This window comes from Eleginops maclovinus, chromosome 2 (genome assembly GCF_036324505.1).
Source record: "Eleginops maclovinus isolate JMC-PN-2008 ecotype Puerto Natales chromosome 2, JC_Emac_rtc_rv5, whole genome shotgun sequence".
Classification (NCBI taxonomy): Eukaryota; Metazoa; Chordata; class Actinopteri; order Perciformes; family Eleginopidae; genus Eleginops; species Eleginops maclovinus.
The window spans coordinates 2,724,543-2,743,936 of record NC_086350.1 but is presented as its reverse complement, the minus strand read 5'-3'; the positions used below and the strand labels follow the sequence as shown (position 1 = coordinate 2,743,936).

The 19,394-nt window shown below is 42.9% G+C and overlaps 1 protein-coding gene across 1 annotated transcript in view; it reads right to left on the bottom strand.

The window, feature by feature from the left end:
- cttnbp2 (cortactin binding protein 2) overlaps window positions 1–17,979 on the bottom strand; it is an 80,867-nt gene extending 62,888 nt beyond the window's left edge. Inside the window, 2 exon segments of the mRNA XM_063877110.1 lie at window positions 7,401–7,508; window positions 17,688–17,979. Coding sequence (XP_063733180.1) covers window positions 7,401–7,508; window positions 17,688–17,816 — 237 coding nt within the window. The 5' untranslated portion in view covers window positions 17,817–17,979.
- Window positions 17,980–19,394: the final 1,415 nt, after the last annotated feature.

Sequence of the window (19,394 nt, the reverse complement as noted above, 5' to 3'; positions counted from 1 at the left end):
CTGAAGCCTTTACTGACAGATAAATATGAAAGTATTCCTAAAGTGCACCCCCTACATATATTAAACATGCATACAAACACACACACTCAGACATGCTCTTTTAACTGTGAGACAGTCCGCCCCCATGGGAGTTGTCCTGTCTCCTGCATTGACAGCACATCAAATCCCCCCCTCAAAAAAAAAAAGAGTCTGTCATAAGAAACAGGCTCTCAGGAGACGTCCGGCAACGGGTTGTACCATTTTCCCTCAACGAAGGGGCTGCTGGTGGAGGGGATAGGGAGTCTTTTTACCTTCATTCCTAAGTGTCATGTCAGTGAAACACAAGCCTGGGAGCCGGTGGAAGGAGGGTCCGGGGTTAGGAGGTCTGGTTGCTAGGCAGCCGAGCGATCAGAGCCGAATGCTGATTGGCTCGTGTGCAAAAAAAAAAAAAGGGTTAACCCAAGAAGTGTAGACTTGATTTTGGACCGTGTAGGAGAGAGTTAAGACACACAAAGGGGGATGTCTGCCATGCTCTGACTGAATGTAAAACATGTTGCATCTGAATTTGCATAACCAGACGCTGCGGATATTGATTTTATTGTGCAACTGTTAGAGCAAGTTGTGCCAACCCCCACTGCCAGGGAGCCAAGATAGAAAAATTACTTTATTATGGTTGAAGGGCTTTCTCGATCCAATTTCATTTCCAATATATCTACAGAAAAAGAAAAGATGGGTCGGATGGGGACGATGATAAAACTGCTCGGTATTTTGTTGGGTTTGAATAAAATGAAAAAGACTGCTTCCCTTGATTTTAGAAATTTAGCACGGCACGATTGAGCCTCTCTATCTTGTCTCGAGGGCAGAGAGACAGGCAGAGAAGATCAGAGAGAGAGAGAGACAGTAATGGTGAGTAAGGAGCTGCCCTGCTGTCCGTTCAAAGACAGGAGAAAGAAACCAAAACGACAGGGAGGAAGAAAAGGGTGTCTGAGAAACCGAAGATTTACGGGAACAGAAAGGAGATGCAGAAGACAGGCAATGCTAACTGTGTGTGTGTGTGTGTGTGTGTGTGTGTGTGTGTGTGTGTGTGTGTGTGTGTGTGTGTGTGTGTGTGTGTGTGTGTGTGTGTGTGTGTGTGTGTGTGTTTGCAGGGAGGAGGGTGATCTGGAAAAGCCCAGCAACAGGGCATGCCTTAAATAGCTAGATGGTCGGAGAAAACATGACGCTGGAGAAAGCCTGATGGCTCGGGGCATGTGTTGTGTTGTGCTAAGCATATATGCGTGCCCAGTGCTGACAGCAGCTTCATGGGTTGCTGTCTTAGTCATATGGCAGATCACATGACACCTCACCCCTCCGCCCGCAGCGGAAGCCTGTACCGCACGAGGCTGGACGCCGGTGGGCAGGAACACCGACCGCCCATCTGGATTCACCAAACATTGGGCGTCTGTGGGGACGTTACCCCGATCTACCTCCAGAGCAGCACTCACACATTGCTTTTTGGTTTATTCAGGAGTGGGGTTTTTTTAAAACATTTTAGGTATGCAGCTGCTTCTGAAATGGAGCCACCAACACAGACAGGGACACCATGACGTTAGTTGACCCACTTACAGTAAATACAGTGTTGCTTAATTACTGAATGGGGCTGCTAATTGACCCCCAACGGGACGCCATTCAATTCCAAATTTACTTATAGTACAATATCCCAATTGTACATATGTCACAAGGGATTAAAAGACTGTGTAACATGACAGAAATTAAGGAAAAAACAACTCTAACCCTAACCCTAATCGTCTAGGCAAATATCTATGATTTAACGTGTAGAATCACTTGGAAACGTGATGCGAAGGTATGATAATAACTCTCCAATTTCACCAAAAATGACGCCTCTAAATCATAAATCTGCAGCACATCATGACTGAAATACAATACTCAAAGACATGGGTGAATAATGCAACGTTAGGGTAACAATGCTCCTACTAGCACTCCATTTTAAGACCTTAGTTGACACACACATTGGTTTTTCTTCCAAAGAAATGGCCTCTGTAAAGTACTGAATGCAAAATGGTTGAAAATCTACATTTTGCTGTTGAACATGCATGCAGTCACTTTCTTTGGGAAACAAATCACTATATTATGCAAAAGAAAGAAAATGAAGAACCATTGTAAGGAAGAAGTTGTTAATGGTTCAAACTTCAAGCTGAGAGAAAAAATGACTCTCTTTCTGAGCGTTAATCACTGTCACACTCGTCCACAGCTAGTCTTACTGGCTGGTATCAGAGTGAGCATTCCCACTGATCTCTCCTTGCCAGTAAAATCATCCAAACAACTCGTCTTCACAAAAATCACAGCTTGTCCAATCTGGACATCTCCGTCTGCACGATCCTTCTCTCCCACGGAGTCCGCAAAGATCACAGAACAAACCGCCCGACACGGAGAAACCGTCCGGGATGTCTTCGGGTGCGATGTGTTTAACTTTTAATATGGATTCGTAGAAGACCTGCTGACGTGGTGCATCATTCGTCGTCATTCAAGTACGTGCAACAAAAGTAGTGGCATCTTTACCCTATTACCGGCGCACCAACCATGCCAGCCCTAATGGGAATTAACACCAGCTTCTGCAGCCCTAAGAAGCTTTTAGCATCCGTTAGCTTCCATTAGATCATAGCTTTGGTAGCACAAAGTAGTTCAACATCAGAGCTCTCACCCCTCTCTCATAAACATGTTATTATATTAGGCGACCGTTTCAAGCTCAGACCAGTAAACGAGCACACCTGCCCAGGAAAAGGCCCAAAAAAAAGGACTAACTGGTGGAGAAATTGGTGGAAAGAAGAGGACTTGAAACATCGACTGCTCAGGAAGAACTACTGGGATATCTGGTGGACTTTGGAAACTACTTCTTGCCGTTGTGGGAATGTCACAAGAGCTTCAATGACCTTGAGATCTTCTCCTTTCACACTCCAACACTGAAAAGGCTACAGTATGGCGTCCGGGTATAACTATCTCTTTGTGTACATGTGAGGAATTAGAAATGGCCGTCAGCCAGAAGCTTAATCTTGTTTCGGTCTGGCGTCTGTATCCACTTTGACTCAGGCAGACATTAAAGTGAAATCAGCTCCATCATTATTCTGGAACGCACCTCACATCTCACACCTGTGGATAAAAACAGAACAGTTCTTGCTCTGAGGGTCGGGGTAAATGCAGCCTCTGTAAAAGCTCTTGCCGCAGAAGAATGGGCGACTTGTTCAGCCGCCGGCCGCGGTTAATCATGTGATATCGCTGCCGTTTGGCTTATCGGCCCGCAGCCTCTTTTTCCTCCAGGATGAAACCTGATAGGGCAGCTCAGCCAGCTTTAGCCACGCGTTAATTAATCCGCGGCACCAAAGCCTCTTAATAATACAACCAAACGCCACGAACAATCGTTGTAGTCCTGCCAAACCAGTCGACGTTAGGTCCAAGCGTTTGGTTTGGGAGCAGTGGAGTGGTATACGGTTGGGGAATTGGTAGTATTTAGATAAGAGGACCAGCGCTACAACTGCCAGGACTCAGGGTTTCCTGTGTTGCTGTGCCACTGCGAGGTGCTTTGGATATGCTGTTGAATAAAGGCAGGTTAATTTGGGGTTTGATTGCCTTGTGGCCAGGCTGCGGGAGATATATGAAACAGGTTCACATAATCCAGTAACTGTATCCCCCCCAAGCTGTTCCGTTAGGCTAATACTTTAGGTGTGAATCTATACGCCTACTGCCTGAATCTGCTTCATGGTTTTCACTTTCTTTGGTTCATTTGTTCTTCTTTTAATTCAGCAGCTGAACCTAGAAGTTCATAGCATAGTGTGTGTGAGCTTAACTGTGTGTTACAATAGAATGGAGCATTTGTATTGGCTACTGCCTGAATATGCTCTATGAGTTCTTTACTCATGTGGTCCTCACATTTCAGATTTCATTCAAAATGTCTCAAAAGTTCTCACTAAATTCTGACTTTTTGCTCAGAATTTCGACCTTTGTCTTATTTCTGACTTATTCTCAAAATTCGGACTTTTACCAAAAAATCTCATTTTTTTCTCAAATTCAGATTTTCTTTTTCAAGTTTCGACTTTTTTCATTTTTTCACCATATTTTTTACTCCAAAATGTTACACTTTTTCCAAATTGTCACTTTTTTTTCTAATTTCTGACTTTAAAAATAATTCTCACTTCTTTTTTAAACGGTAAAATTAAAATTACTTTTGATCCTTAATATTCGTCTTTCTAAGGTTACATTGTTCTGTTGTCTTACATTAAGTAACAAACATCTTATTGAAAGTAATCCGGATAAATGACCTCATATTTTGATACTGATTCATTTTCTTTTTGTCGTTTTTCTGAACCATTGTTGTGACATTGAAATCCCTGCAGCTGGTGGCCAGACGATGCTTTTCTTCTGGTTGTTTAAAAGCGTTTGGATAAAGACCTGGAAACCGAATGGATGTGGGAGTTGGATTTAATCCTTTTTGTCACACTGTCCCGCTTCTGGGCGTTATCAGGCCTTTCTTTTTTGTACCCGCCCTCCATCGCCTTTGCTCTGATTAAAACTGACTCCTCCGTCTTCGATATCTTTCCTAACTCTATCTCTTTTCTATTTCCCTTTGCCTTCTTCACGCCCTGGTCCTCCCCTGCCTGTCTTTGTCGCTCTTCCATGCAGCTTATCAGCGACAGAACACACAAACGCATTGTATTGTTTTTTTGTGAGAGCAGTCAAAGGCTTATTTCATTGAAACCAGGGTAGGACATCCATCCACGGGGGAGATGGGAGCCTGCAGGGATTCTTAATGCCAGCCGAAAGCATGGGTGAAGTGGAAGACAAAAACACACCAATACCAGGAACACAAAGAGCCAGAGACAAGGTGACAATGGGGCACAGAGTGTCCTAAATGTAAAGAAAAGGAGGCAGCAGAAATGACAAAGAGGAGAAATGAAGCTGCATGAAAAGAAGACGTTCGAACAACTGAGACGGAAGGTAGAAAGATTCAAATGACTGTATGACGCTGACGTGTCAAGGAAAAGGCAGACGGTCTTTCTAAGTGCTTTTCAATATCAACAAGGTCAACGACTGCGCAGCTACACAATACACTCAATTTCATGAGAACGGAACACACAGAATTACACAAACGAGGACAGAAGGCTGCTGTCTAACCCAAAGGTCAGCGGCTCCATCCCTGCAACAAGTGTACAGTGTTTGACGCACAACACAGGAAGATCTTGAGACTGCTCGTTGTTTCCGAGAGTCAGCTGAAAGCCCTAGAGAGGCCCAGAGGGGGTTATATAGCTTTAAAGGCTAAACTCTCAAAGTTAATGCTCACCACAACCCTGCTTGACAGGCTAAGGGGCAGGACATCTCTAAAAAGTTGAGCAATCACCGCCAGCTAACCAATCAGAGCAGACTGGCCTCTGGTTTCAGACAGAGGGGGAAAAGAGGTGCTGCGGCACAGGCAGTATGAGAAACATAAAGAGCTTTTTGAACATTAAAGCATGGAGACATGTCCCAGTGGAGGAACAACATACAAATAAGACCCTGAGCATGTGTTTTTTTAAAGCTGAACTTATGATAAGGACACATCATTGCTTCCGCGGAGTGCTATCCATCACCGTCAATGAGTTATTAAAAAATCCTGAGCAGACAGAGCTAAAGTAGAGCCTGCACAAACTGAGGGCTCAATCCTGACCTATAAACAGAATTGCAGAGAGAGAGAGAGAGAGAGAGAAGGACTGGAGGGTCATGCAAATGTTTGTACAGATATAACTTGTCTTCCACTGTAAGGACGTGCATCCTGCAGCTCGGGTTCTACAGGTTCTCCGGGACGCCACATCTGTGCAGCATCAGTATTCACTAACCACAGATCACTCGCTCTCCCATTTAGACTCATCACTCGCTCTGCCATTTATGTGGGTAGTGTACACACACACACACACACACACACACAAATCCTAACAGCAGCTCATGTCTTATTCCATATCGTTCAGAAGAAGTGAAGAACACGCCACACTGAGAGGACAATTATCCTGGCAGGTAGTCCACCTAAAGACTGTCAGCTGCTGCTTCAGGATCATGTTTAAGGTTTTGATGGATCTAAGGATTCAAAATGACCATGCATTTCTCCAAAACTGCAATATGGACTGTGCAATATCTCAAAAGCAAGAGGCCCAGTTTATGTTTTAGGCAAAATGTGTGTGAAAAAAATACCATTCTCTCAAATAAATATTGCAGTTCTGGCCGACAAACTACATTCTGAAGACCTTGTTTGGTGCAGAGTCTCCACAAATTTAAAATAAATTCAAGAAACTGCAAGTCATGTTGTCCTTAAGATGTCTTTGATTTTTTATTTGTCCAATAGGTTTGCTGTTAAATGACTGATTCATGCCAAAAGAAGGTTTAGAGAAAGGCCTCAAACCAAGAAGTGATCTGGAGTTTTTACTTTAGCAGGAAACCCTGATTGATGAACTGAATAGAGACACTACGAATGCTGTCTTTGTGTGCTCGAACAAAAGTCTGTTGTTTCCAAATTCAGCCCTTTATAGTGTCTCTGAATATCAACTAATATTACTGGGTAAGATTGTGTGATTGTGCAGAAAGAAAATTGCCAATTTGAGGACATTTCCTCAATGTTATCTGCTTTCATCTGGTATAAAGGGCTTCCAATGTCTGCAAATAACTTAAGACAGATCAAAATGGCCCAAAACTGTAGAAGCAAAAACCAAAATTCCCCTAAAAAATACATACAAAAGCAAACCCAATGCGTCCGTCCCTCATCTATCTGTTGCACAGACAATACTCGGCAGAAAGACTGAAAGTTTACCTCCTCTTGCTCGACCACATGTGCCAATAAACAAACAATTTCACCTTCAACTCAAGCGGCACCTTCCTAAATGGTTGCCCATAGTCACCAGGGGAACAACAGGAGCCAGAACCAGTGACTTCCACCATCTGTTTGGTTCTGATACCTTAGCAGGTGGTGCTTGTTTGGACACTATCACACTGGCCTTTCCTGGCAGACAGAGCTAACCAGTCGCTCAGCCAGCAAAGACAATTAGAGAGAGTGCTTATCAGCGGGGAATAACAAAGCAAAGACAGACTCAGTGGGGGCAGAGTCTTTCATCGTGATCACACAAGTGTTCTGCACATTTCTGGGGAAAAAAGCCACTGGTGATAACACATTCATTTAGCAGGCATTGGTGACCGTTCATCACTCCATTCTGGCTCACAATTACAGCTTATCGCCTCATCTCAAGTCGCTGTATGCGCCGAGCTGTTTGATTTAACCCCGACAATGGTTAAGATAGCAGAGGCTTAGCTAATGAATACAGGAGTGTGTGTGTGTGTGTGTGTGTGTGTGTGTGTGTGTGTGTGTGTGTGTGTGTGTGTGTTTTATTGTGTGTGTTTCCTGGACTCACCCTCAGGGCTTCTATGACCAGGTCGCGGGCCTCCAGCTCGCCCTCCATGATACTCAGCAGGGTCAGCAGCTCTGGCTTGCTCAGGTTATCCATGTTGAACTCACATTTCTGCAACAGAGGTTCGGAAACAAACAACGTCAGAATAAAATTTAAAAAACCAACAGTTCATTTACAAAGTAGGGCTTGGTGTTGGACCCTTAATTCTACTTTAATACTCGTCACAAAGATGCCTTTCTCATGATTTATTGACCAGATTTTAGAATCAGAACCAGCTTAAAATAAATAAATGCATTTTAATTGACTTTTATTTTTGCACACTTGTACTCTAACTTAAGAAGGTATACTCTCTTCATTATTCTTCCACCACTGAAGCTTCGACACGTTAAAGAATAGCATATTAGCTAACAGTTTCTCCATCAATACACCAGATAAATGTGCAGGTCATCATTATCCCAGTGCACCACTAGCACAGCACATGTGTCCAACTTGTGGAGAACCATTAAATGCAAAACCAGAGGACAAAATCAGAGAAATCCATACTGCTGATGCTGCCAGAACAACACAAACATGCTAACACAGTATGGTACCATTAGCATGTTAGCATTGTCTCAAATTACAGCTCAGATTATTGACAGTTTTCAATTTGCTGAGATCCGATCAAGAAGATATGTTAAACTGTGGAAGGTTTTACATCCTGAATGTCAACCAGAAATCATTTTATTAGTTTCAAACTAGGTTGCCTTTAGACCGTTGGACAGTCCAATCAACTAACAACCAAAGACACAAACTAAAAACCAATAATAACAAAAAGAAGTCACTGTGAAAATGGAGCATGATCTTAAGGGTCTGATTCCTAAGATTTCACCGCCAGATGTTAATGAAAACGATAAAATAATGGGTTATTCTACTGCTGCATCATGCGAAACTACGACCAATGAACTCCTCCAACAGTGCACCAACTTTTGTGCAGAAAGGAAGTTGCTCACATGACAAATGCCCCACTTATGTCCCTGGTCTCATTAGGTGCAGCCCTGAAATTAGGGTAGAAGTCCCGTCCTACCTCAAAGCTATCAAGGTGTAATTACATTTAGATAAGGTCATTAAGCACCTATTGGTCAGGAGCGGCTGCAGGGGTAAGGGGGGGAAGATGACTGTGATTTGGAGTGACCCTTCATGCTTCCCCTGATGTCAATTAAAGGCTTTTTCCCGTCTGTGTGTGTGTGTTGCCACTGTTTGGTCTGTTTAAAGGACATAGGAGTCCTTATTGAGTCCCATTTTCTGTGCAGGAACAATTACAGTGTTTATAGAGGCAGACATGGCTGTAAATAAAGTCTTTTTTTACTATTTTATTTAATGATTTGACCCATTTTTGAACACTTTGTCATGTTTCCTTTCTACCTTTGCCACATGTAAATGATTTCTAGGTGAAACCCCTCCATTAGAAGCACTTGCTCCATCATTAAGACATGTTTTACTTGCTTCTATGGCTGCCAATGGTTGTGTGTCTCATAGGTTTTGATAATTTGAACAAAAAAAGGTCCAAGAAATGTGACAGAAGCTTGATTTTCTTTTCATCAAGACGTCAAATTCGACAACAAACAAACAGGAAATGTCTCTCAAGACTCCATGAATGACAGTATGTCAGTACGGTTCGCTTTAAAAGACAGCATCCTATTCCTAAATTCCAAAGCAAAGCACCCAATTTAAATGTTGAGGGGCCTAGAAAGGGATTGCATTCATTCACAGCAAAACCTGAGCGAGGAAAATGAGAGCAATGCTTGGTTGAAGCATCCAAAAAGGTGATGTCACTTCAGGCCGGAAGACAACTCAGAAGGCCATGCAGTCATATGCTGAGAGAGCCACTTCTTCCAGCTGCATGCTCAATATCTGGAAGCTTTTCACCAGGCTATGTGTTCAATGAAACCTTAATAAAACAAAGACCGGAGAGCCGAGGAAGCGGACAGCGCCTCAGCACATCAGGCGGTTTGCTACCTGTTCATTTCGCTGACGTTCAGTTGTCAGCTGGCCATTTAAGGCCTGATTTACAAGCCGACATCGAGACCTCGGCCAAGATTATTCCATTTCATCAAGGACTCCGACACACCCTCACCACAGAAAATGACTTTGAACAGGCCGGTGTAAGATTTCAACAAGCTGTGTCCTTTATACTCTGCGGTGACGTTGTTTATTTCACCGCAAAGGAGGGGAAGAATTCATGCTCAGACAACGGGAACAGAGGTAATAAATCCATATGAATAAACAGTCCAACACTCCCTGCTTTAACAGCCAGAAAACCCCTTGAAGAGCTGCTGAAATATCACAGGATTTATCAAGAAGTTTGCTCTAATGTTGACCTTTTGAGTTGGAAAAGTGTGGCGTCAATCACATGTTACAGTTTAGTCAAAGCGTGTTTTTTTTCTGATGCCATCACGGCACGTCTGGAGAGATTACAAAGGGATTGATTCATTCGCCTGCCGTATAATCGATACTCGAGCCCCTGTTTCTTTTCCTGGAAGAGTCCACCGCTCAGAGAATTGGTCGACTCAGGGCGGCTTGATGGACGGCAGACCCGAGACCTGACGGCTGCTTCTCTCTCTGTGGCATTTCTGCACAGTGAGCAGGTGAGGGAAGCGAGCACTAATTTGTTCCCTGAGCCGTGTTGCTCAGCAGCCCGGCCGCCCACTCAGAGGCTCGCTGTAAGCCCCCGGTCCACTTAATAAGACCCTTGTCACTTCACACCGAGCCACCAGGGACGGGAACTGCTCGCTCTGTGCAAGTTCCTCCGCCCTCGTTGTTCTGCTGAGGCCAGAACGTTTCTAATAGGCTCTTGTCCTTTTGCTGCGAGAACAAATCTGAGTTAAAGCGCCTGGGAGGAGGAAAAACACGTCACAAATTGAGGGGAATAACAACGAATTAGACTTGGATTTCATTTAATATGTCCAGGTTTTGAGATATCTGTCCTCAGAAGCACTATTTCTAATGAAGAGAAAACTGTTCACCAAATGTAAATGATTTCTAGGTGAAACCCCTCCATTAAAAGCACTTGCTCCATCATTAATGTTTCACTTGCTTCTATGGCTGCCAATGGTTGTGTTTTCTGATAAGTTTTTATAATTTGTTGATTCGAACAAGTAAAATTAGAGAAATACAGTCCAAGAAATATCAGAAATGTGACAAAAGCTTGATTTTTTTTCCCGTCAACACGTCAAATTCGACAACAAACAAAGAGGAAATGTTTCTCAAGACTCCATGAATGTTCATGAACGCCTGGGAGGATGAGAAACACGTCATCAATTGAGGGAATAACAACGAGTTAGACTTGGATTTCATTTAACATGTTCAGGTCTTTGAGATATCCGTCCTCTTAGGAGCTATTTCTAATGATACCAGAGGAAACTGTTCCCTCTGTGGATTAAACACACTCAAACTAATCAGCTGATCGTTACCTCCTGTAATTGGTTGGTCAATTAACTGCAACTTCTAAACTCACACTGTACATTTTGTATATATTTTGTGTACATTTTTATTCCGACATGTATATTTTCTACTTTTTAAAGGCTATTTTATTTCTATTGAGAGGTTTACATTTTTAATTGTTTATTTCTAGTCTTTCAATTTGACTGTGTACACAATGCTTTGTTTTTTTAACACTGCTGCAACGCAAAAATATCCATCCATCCATCCATCCATCCATCCATCCATCCATCCATCCATCCATCCATCCATCCATCCATCCATCCATCCATCCATCCATCCATCCATCCATCCATCCATCCATCCATCCATCCATCCATCCATCCATCCATCCATCCATCCATCCATCCATCCATCCATCCATCCATCCATCCATCCATCCATCCATCCATCCATCCATCCATCCATCCATCCATCCATCCATCCATCCATCCATCCATCCATCCATCCATCCATCCATCCATCCATCCATCCATCCATCCATCCATCCATCCATCCATCCATCCATCCATCCATCCATCCATCCATCCATCCATCCATCCATCCATCCATCCATCCATCCATCCATCCATCCATCCATCCATCCATCCATCCATCCATCCATCCATCCATCCATCCATCCATCCATCCATCCATCCATCCATCCATCCATCCATCCATCCATCCATCCATCCATCCATCGTAAGAACATGGTGACAAATGACACGTCATGTTTGCCCACAGCTATGAATTGCAAATTGGATTGACAAGCCTCAAATTCAGAAAGTGATGAACACATACAATAAAGAACAGAAGCTAAATCCTCCTGCTTGAGAAGCTAAAAGAAGGGGGATATGTTTTGTTTTTTGCTTCAAAAATGATAAAGCAAATTGGTTTATACTAAATAACAGGAGAAAAAAAACTACTGTACAACATTTTTATACCTATAGTCACAAAAAGGCTGAGCACCAGAGGCCAGGATTTGAACACAACAAATGATCCTTTCTTCCCATCTTTCTGCAAGCTTTCACTATCTAAGGCAGAAAAAATCCAACAAAATCTCTTTAAAAACCAAGGAGAAGAAGCATGTAAGGTAACACGAGACCAATGACAACTGAACGAAGGTAACTGATATGGTAAAAGCTGATAATTAGGTCACGTCATGGGCGATTACCGGTCCAGTAAATTGGGTATATCTGAACCCCTGGCACCAAGAAGGATTCTGCAAAGTTGGATCGTTGGATAATCTGGAGGAACTGACCCCGTAGTAAACGGCACAATTACACCTAATCTTCTCTGATGACCTCTCCAACCTGCTTACAGGGGGAATCTGAAACCCCTCGAAGAAGAAGAAGAAGAAGAAGAAGAAGAAGAAGAAGAAGGAGGAGGAGGAGAAGGAGAAGCTGCCCAACATTTAGATAAAGATGGAGCTGATGAACGACATTAAGTGACATTTTAAATGAATATCCAGGTCTTTCGAAAACTCTAGTGTCATTTATGTAGTTATGGATTATTTTCTGAGTCTACAATAAAAAGGATTTCATCTGATTTTCCATCAGAGCATCGGGTAAAACAGAAATGGATCAGGAAAACCTTTAACAGATTTTGCAGATGGACTTCTTCTTACCCACAGTAACTCTAAAGTGAGATATTATCCAACATATTGTGGGGGTTTACTTCTATTTTTGAATGAGTTTTGAAGGATGCCTGACAAAAAGCTGCTGGATGGCATTTAGAAGAAGCAAAATCTTCAAGAAATTGGCTCTAATTTGACATTTAACGCAGCAGTCCAACCAAAGTAATGGGATATAAAACTGAAACTGACTGTCTTTTGAAAGTTTGTATTAGATTTTGCAGATCTGAAGTTATGTGCACGCAGTTTTTCTTACCGCTGTGAGGGATAATCATTTTGTGGTTATACTTTTGTTTCTAACTAAAATAGTACTTAATAAAAGGTGAGTTTTTACAACAAAGCCATGTTTGAAAATGACCTGCTGCACTTTGAAAAGGACATTTCTATTCCTCCTAGTCTCATTTTTGAAGTGGTGGCCATCATGTATGATGTATTTGACTAATCTCCTGACAATAACTGGACAAGAGACACAAACAGTAAGGCGAGAAGACCAGTTTTATCATACCAATTAAGTAAAAGAGAAAGAAAAACATTCAAATAGCTCCTTAAAATGTCCATTGTTAACTTTCTTTAGATTTTGCACATCGACTACTTGCTTCACCTTTGACCTACTGTACTTCCTGTCGTGGTGCAGACAGATGTTATAGAAGATTATCCACTAGTTTTGTGTGGCTCTGTAAAGGCTTGTTAAAACTAGGGATGGCTTTTGACAGCAGGCTTGATTTCTGATCTGATTCCTAGGGTTAGGGTTTTCATTTATACCTGATGAAGTCATTTCTCCTCAATGCTTTTTATTGGCAAAGAGCAAAGGAGCAGGCTTCTCATTTGCAGCCGTCACTGGTTAACAGAGGCAGACGATCCGCTGTAGGTAATTAACATTAATCTGTGAACGGCTCAAATTAAAAGTTGGTCTGTCCTCTCTGCAGCTGGCGTCGGCATTCAGACAAATATCGATAGTGAGCGCAAAGATGCAGAACTTTAATGCACCAATAATGGAAAACCGTGGAGGTTTTTGGGAGATTACCGAGGACAAACAAAGCAGAGACTCTTCTCTCCCATCAGCTGATCACTTCACATCGATTTAAGAGTCTTATAATCACACCAAATCCACGTTTTAATCTACTAAACTTCATCACTCTGAATCAGGACGTTCAGAATTCAAAGTATAGATGTAGGAGTACAGATGGTCAAAGCTCATCTCATTTTCAGGTCCCAGGAAGAGGTTATGAACTTTAATTAGGCTAAAACTGTTTTGGCCTTCGCAGCCAACAACAGGTGGTCGGACAGCTTTAAATTACAGCTATTTTAGCCTTTAGTCACTCGCAAACATTGAAAGGTAAACCAAATAAATATCTCATCATGTGACCTATTGGGTTTCTTGGCCTTGCCATGTTGCCTCGGATCGAATTAATTAAAATTGAAAAAAATTAAAAAGGGACAAGGCTTGAGGTTTCAGTCCAGGTTGATTTAGACAAACAATGGTCAAGTTTTGAGACATTTTTAATGTGTAAAAACAACAGAGAAAAACTGCATTATTTCTGGGAATGTTGCCAGAGACATCTAGTTTTTTAATTCAGCAAATAATGGCGGCATGATTTGGAAAAATAACCTCGTTCCTTTAACTAATTTTGGAACAATTGGTCATTTTTGCAAAAATAATTTGTATTATTAAAGCAAATATATTCAATGATTACGAGAGACAATTATTTATTTCAATATTACATTAAAATAGCATCTTAACATAAGTTAGCCTTACATAAATACATAAATGATGCCATACTTTTGTCAGTGGTCCACAGGCATTATTTTATATATATTTAATATTATTTTTATGTGTGACACTTTATTGATTTGTTGTCTTTGCTCTCTGTAAAGTGACTTCTGTACAAGCGCTTACAAAATACATTTATTAAATACACAACCCGGCCAGAAAAAAGGTCCCGAGCCTGTGGGGGGCAGTGCTATGATCTGGGGTTGCTGCAGTTGGTCTGGTCTAGGTTCAGCAACGTGCCCAAAGAATGAGGTCAGCTGACTCCCTGAATATACTGAAGGACCAGGTTATTCCATCAATGGGTTTTTTCTTCCCTGATGGCACGGGCATGTTCCAAGAGGACAATGCCAAGATCCATCGGGCTCAGATTGTGAAAGAGTGGTTCAGGGAGCATGAGACATCATTTCCACACATGGATTGGCCCCCACAGAGTCCAGACCTGAACCCAACTGAGAATCTTTGGGATGTGCTGGAGAAGACTTTGCACAGTGGTCTGAATCTCCCGTCATCAATACAAGATCTTGGCGAAGAATTAATGCAAGACAGAAATAAATGTTGTGACGTTGCAGAAGCTCGTGGAAACGATGCCACAGTGAACGCGTGCTGTAATCAAAGCTAAAGGCGGTCCAACGGATATTAGAGAGCAACCTTTTTTAGGGCCGGGCAGTGTGTGTTCATTATGGAGATAGATAGTCACTTACTTGTCGATCTGTAAGGACTTATTTGCATCATGATTTTAAAGTGTTTTAGTGCTTCCAGTGGCCTTGTTGAAATGTGCTGAAACTAGCCTTGCATTGACAAACTTTCTACAATAAACTTGAGATTTATCCAAAGATTTGCCATCAACGCTGGAGATATCAACATCAGCCAAGGTGCGTTGGAAACAGCTTCTTTATTTTCCTTCAACTCTTCATCTTCTCAGCTCATTATCTACAAAATCGTTCCTTTAACTTGTGAACAAACGAGCGGGAGGCGGGCTGCGTTTCATCAACCTCTGACCCCTTTACCCTGGACCATGGAGGCTGGGCCCTTCAGAGTCCTTTTGAACGAGAAACTTCCCCCCCAGCTTGGGCCAACAACGGAGTCTCTGACAGGGGTGAGCAAAGAGCAAAGAGCTTAATTTAACCCCAGCAGGCACGATGGTGGTGGTGGTGGTGGTGTTAGTGGTGGGGGGTGCACATAGGCGGAAGCTGGATCCCGGAGAAGGGCGATTGAGATGGCTGGACGCTGAGGAGGCTCCCATGTCTCCGGAGCACCTGTTCACCTCGCCGCAAAATGTAAAGTAGCCTCAGTAAAGGTGGTGGTGGTTGGGGGGGGGGGGGGCTGACATGGTACTCCCAGCTATGCCAGCTGAGTCACTGAAATTAAGACCAATTTAGAAAGGTGTCTGGTGAACAGGGCTCCCCCCCCCCCACATCGCTGCCTCTGCCCTGCATCCTCCCCCGCTGATTTTTCTCCCACCACCACCACCACCATCTCCTCAAATCACCGCTAACCCCCCCCCCCCCCACCTACGTCGACACCCCCACACTGCACTGCTTCTATCACCAGCCTACCTCTTTTTCAGAGAGAGTTTTTGTTGGTTTTGCACAAAGAAAGAGGACAGAGAGTCGAGTTGCAGAAGCATCACAGCCCCCGTTTGCATCAGGGGGATAACAACAGCGTGACATCATGGAGCCAGCTGAGGGGGGGGGGGTTCATGACCTCACAGCGTCCGGAGTAAGTGATTGATCAATCTGCACAGAGGGGTGGCTGCCTGGCACAACTGGAGAAAGATCACAACTATGTGCATGTAAACATGTTCCACTCAACAAAGGGACTCCAGTTCAATTTAAATTAAAACTACGGAAGCCTGGAAGCAATCATTGGAGGAACATCAACAACCTTTCTCATGCCTCAAGCAGCTCTGCAAGCCAGGTGAATACAATGTGCAAGCTTTTCAGGGAGCAAATCCATCACAAAACTCGATAAAACCCTCTATTTTAAGGCTGCAGCGTGTGACAAATCACAACTAGGTGTGTGTAAACAAGCAAAACTCAAAAAAAGGGACTAGATTTAAAGAAAATACCCTGAGATGTCTTGATTCAATGGTCCAAAAATCTGTTATAATTTATGTATGGTGAGTTTTTACAAACTATGGAAGCCTGTAAGGACTCATGTAGGTCTGATTTGTGCACGACCACTTGAGTAAATAACCATTTTCTTGGCCGAATCAGCTCTGCAGGACAAATGAATATGATGCAAGACATAAATGAAGGTGGAATAAAGTCTTTTAAGGAAGCATATCAGCCACATACATCGATAACACCCTCTATTCTCTTTGAGATTTAGAACTGTGTGTGTGTAAACATGTTAAACTCAAATAAAAAAAGGACTAGATTTCAAGAATGACTTTGAGTAGTCATGAGTCAATGATCTAAAATCTGTTTTAATCTATGTATGGTGAGCTTCTACAAACAATGAATCCTGTTAAGACTCATGTAGGTCTGATTTGTGCAGGACCTCTTCAGAGAACAACCATTTGACATAAATGAAAGGCGGAATAACGTCTTTCTAGGAAGCACATCAGCCACAAACATCGATAAAACCCTATACAAACTATGGAAGCCTGTTAGGACACATGTAGGTCTGATTTGTGCAGGACCTCTTCAGTAAATAACCATTTGCTTAGCCGAATCAGCTCTGCAGGTGAACATTATGTGCAAGAAATAAAAAAAAGGTGGAATAAAAATCTTTTTAGCAAGCAAATCAACCACAAACCTAGAAAATAGCCTCTATTTCCATGATGCAACCTGTGAGAAATCACAACTACGTGTGTGTAAACTCAACACAAAGACAACTTTTAAAGAATTCCCCTAATCCCCTAACCCCTGACGTGTGTAGGGTTTTGTAAGGTGAGCTTTTACAAACTATGGAAGCCTGCAAGGAATCATGTAGGTCTGATTTGACTTGAGTAAATAACCATTTCAATGCAACAATCAGCTCTGCAAGCCAGGTAAATATGATGTGCAAGAAATAAAAAAGGAGGAATGAATACAAATCTTTCCAGGGAGCAGACCTCGATTGAAAGCCTCTATTTCCAGATGTAAGTCTCCTGCAGCCTGCCACACATCTCGCTGTTAGTCTCTGCGTAGTAACCCCATTCACAGCCGTGTATCTCTGAGCTACAGCCTGCACGACACCTCCGCGATCCGGGAAACGTCGCAGGTTACAAGCAGGCGACACACAAGGAAATAATGTTACGATGTGACAAAACAACTGCTTGTGTGAGAGTCGCATTTCTGAGTCACCCTTAAACCGAGCCCCTTGTTTTTCTCCAGACATTGTCACCGCTGTTGCTCCATAGATGGGCACTGCATTTCTCCCTCTCTTTAACACCGCACCGCTAAACATAAAAACCACCCTCCCAGTTGTAGCCTCCGTGTCTTACCGTGTCCACACTTCCCAGCACCGCGGTGGCCAGTGTTTGTACCGGAGGAGGCTGCTCTCCACTGGCTCCCTCCGACGCCATCTTCGTACTGTAGCGGTCTGCTGGAGCGAGGGCGCATCCGGCACTCATTAACTATTGCGCTGCTGTGCGCAAATCACTCCAAAACAAGGCCATTGAAGAAAGGGAGTGGAAAGAGAAGAATGTGCGATTTGACTAATTTAAGGAGCCCGATAATTTAAGGAAAAAGGGTAAAGAGAGCACGACAGGTCTCCGAGCTGTGGAGACAGAAAGTCCTGAGAGGTGTGTGTGTGTGTGTGTGTGCAGGAGAGGGGGGGGGGGCTGTCCTGTGGGCGTGGACCGATCGACGCGTAAAAGATCCAGATGCAAAGCCCCGGTGCGACTGGAGAGGAGGTTTGTCCGGGAGGAGTGATTGACAGCAGCATTTGTCGGCCTCTGAAGATGTAAAATAAGCAAGTGAGTGGTTCCCAAACGGGGGCACGGGGACCTGCGGGGGACCTGGTTCAGCGAGACAATGAGAGAAGTGCACGAATGTGTTCCAGAAAGGGTTAAAAGGACTCGATTTGGATCATTTCTCTCACGGTGGTTCTAATTTATTTGGGGTGTTTAAACATCTACAAAACCATGCTTTCACGTAGAAATAATGAGGCCATGATGCTAAGAAACAAGTGGCTCTCTCAGCAATATTTCCCATTAATAATCCACCATATTTTACCACAAATGAACTACTATAGATAGTACAACAATATAACATCATAATTAGTGAGAAAAATCCCTCATCATTTACTAGAGAGCTTTATGTATAATAGCTAGGAATTAAAAGATGGTCAACTGGAAATTATGCAATTTAAGATACAGATTAAATATTTGCTTGTTTAAGAAGGTCCTCTCCTGCTGATGTTCAGGTGTATATCAGTATGTAGTGTCTCTACTTTTAAGAGTCCTCTCCTGCTGATGTTCAGGTGTATATCAGTATGTAGCGTCTCTACTTTAAAGAGTCCTCTCCTGCTGATGTTCAGGTGTATATCAGTATGTAGTGTCTCTACTTTAAAGAGTCCTCTCCTGCTGATGTTCAGGTGTATATCAGTATGTAGTGTCTCTACTTTAAAGAGTCCTCTCCTGCTGATGTTCAGGTGTATATCAGTATGTAGTGTAGAGTCTCTACTTTAAAGAGTCCTCTCCTGCTGATGTTCAGGTGTATATCAGTATGCAGAGTCTCTACTTTAAAGAGTCCTCTCCTGCTGATGTTCAGGTGTATATCAGTATGTAGCGTCTCTTTATGTTTCTCATACTGCCTGTGCTGCAGCACCTCTTTTCACCCTCTGTCTGAAACCAGAGGCCAGTCTGCCTTGATTGGTTAGCTGGCCGGCTCTGTTGTGATTGGTCAAGCCGCTGAGATGTCCCGCCCCCTTGGCTTATCAGTACAATGTGTTGGAGTAACATAGTGGGAACTTCGGGATTTTAGCCTTTGTAGACCATTTACATGCACTAAAACATATAACACAATACAGCAAAGTGAAACCCCTAAAAGAATATACTTTGATCATCTATTTATTTGTTGTTTGTTGTTGTTGTTCTTTTGTGTTGCAATGCTTGCCTTGGAGTAATTCCCACAAATCAGAGACCGAGGCTCGTTGTTTTTTCTAACCCCCATCATCCGGACCCCCCATAATCACTGGCTAATGATGA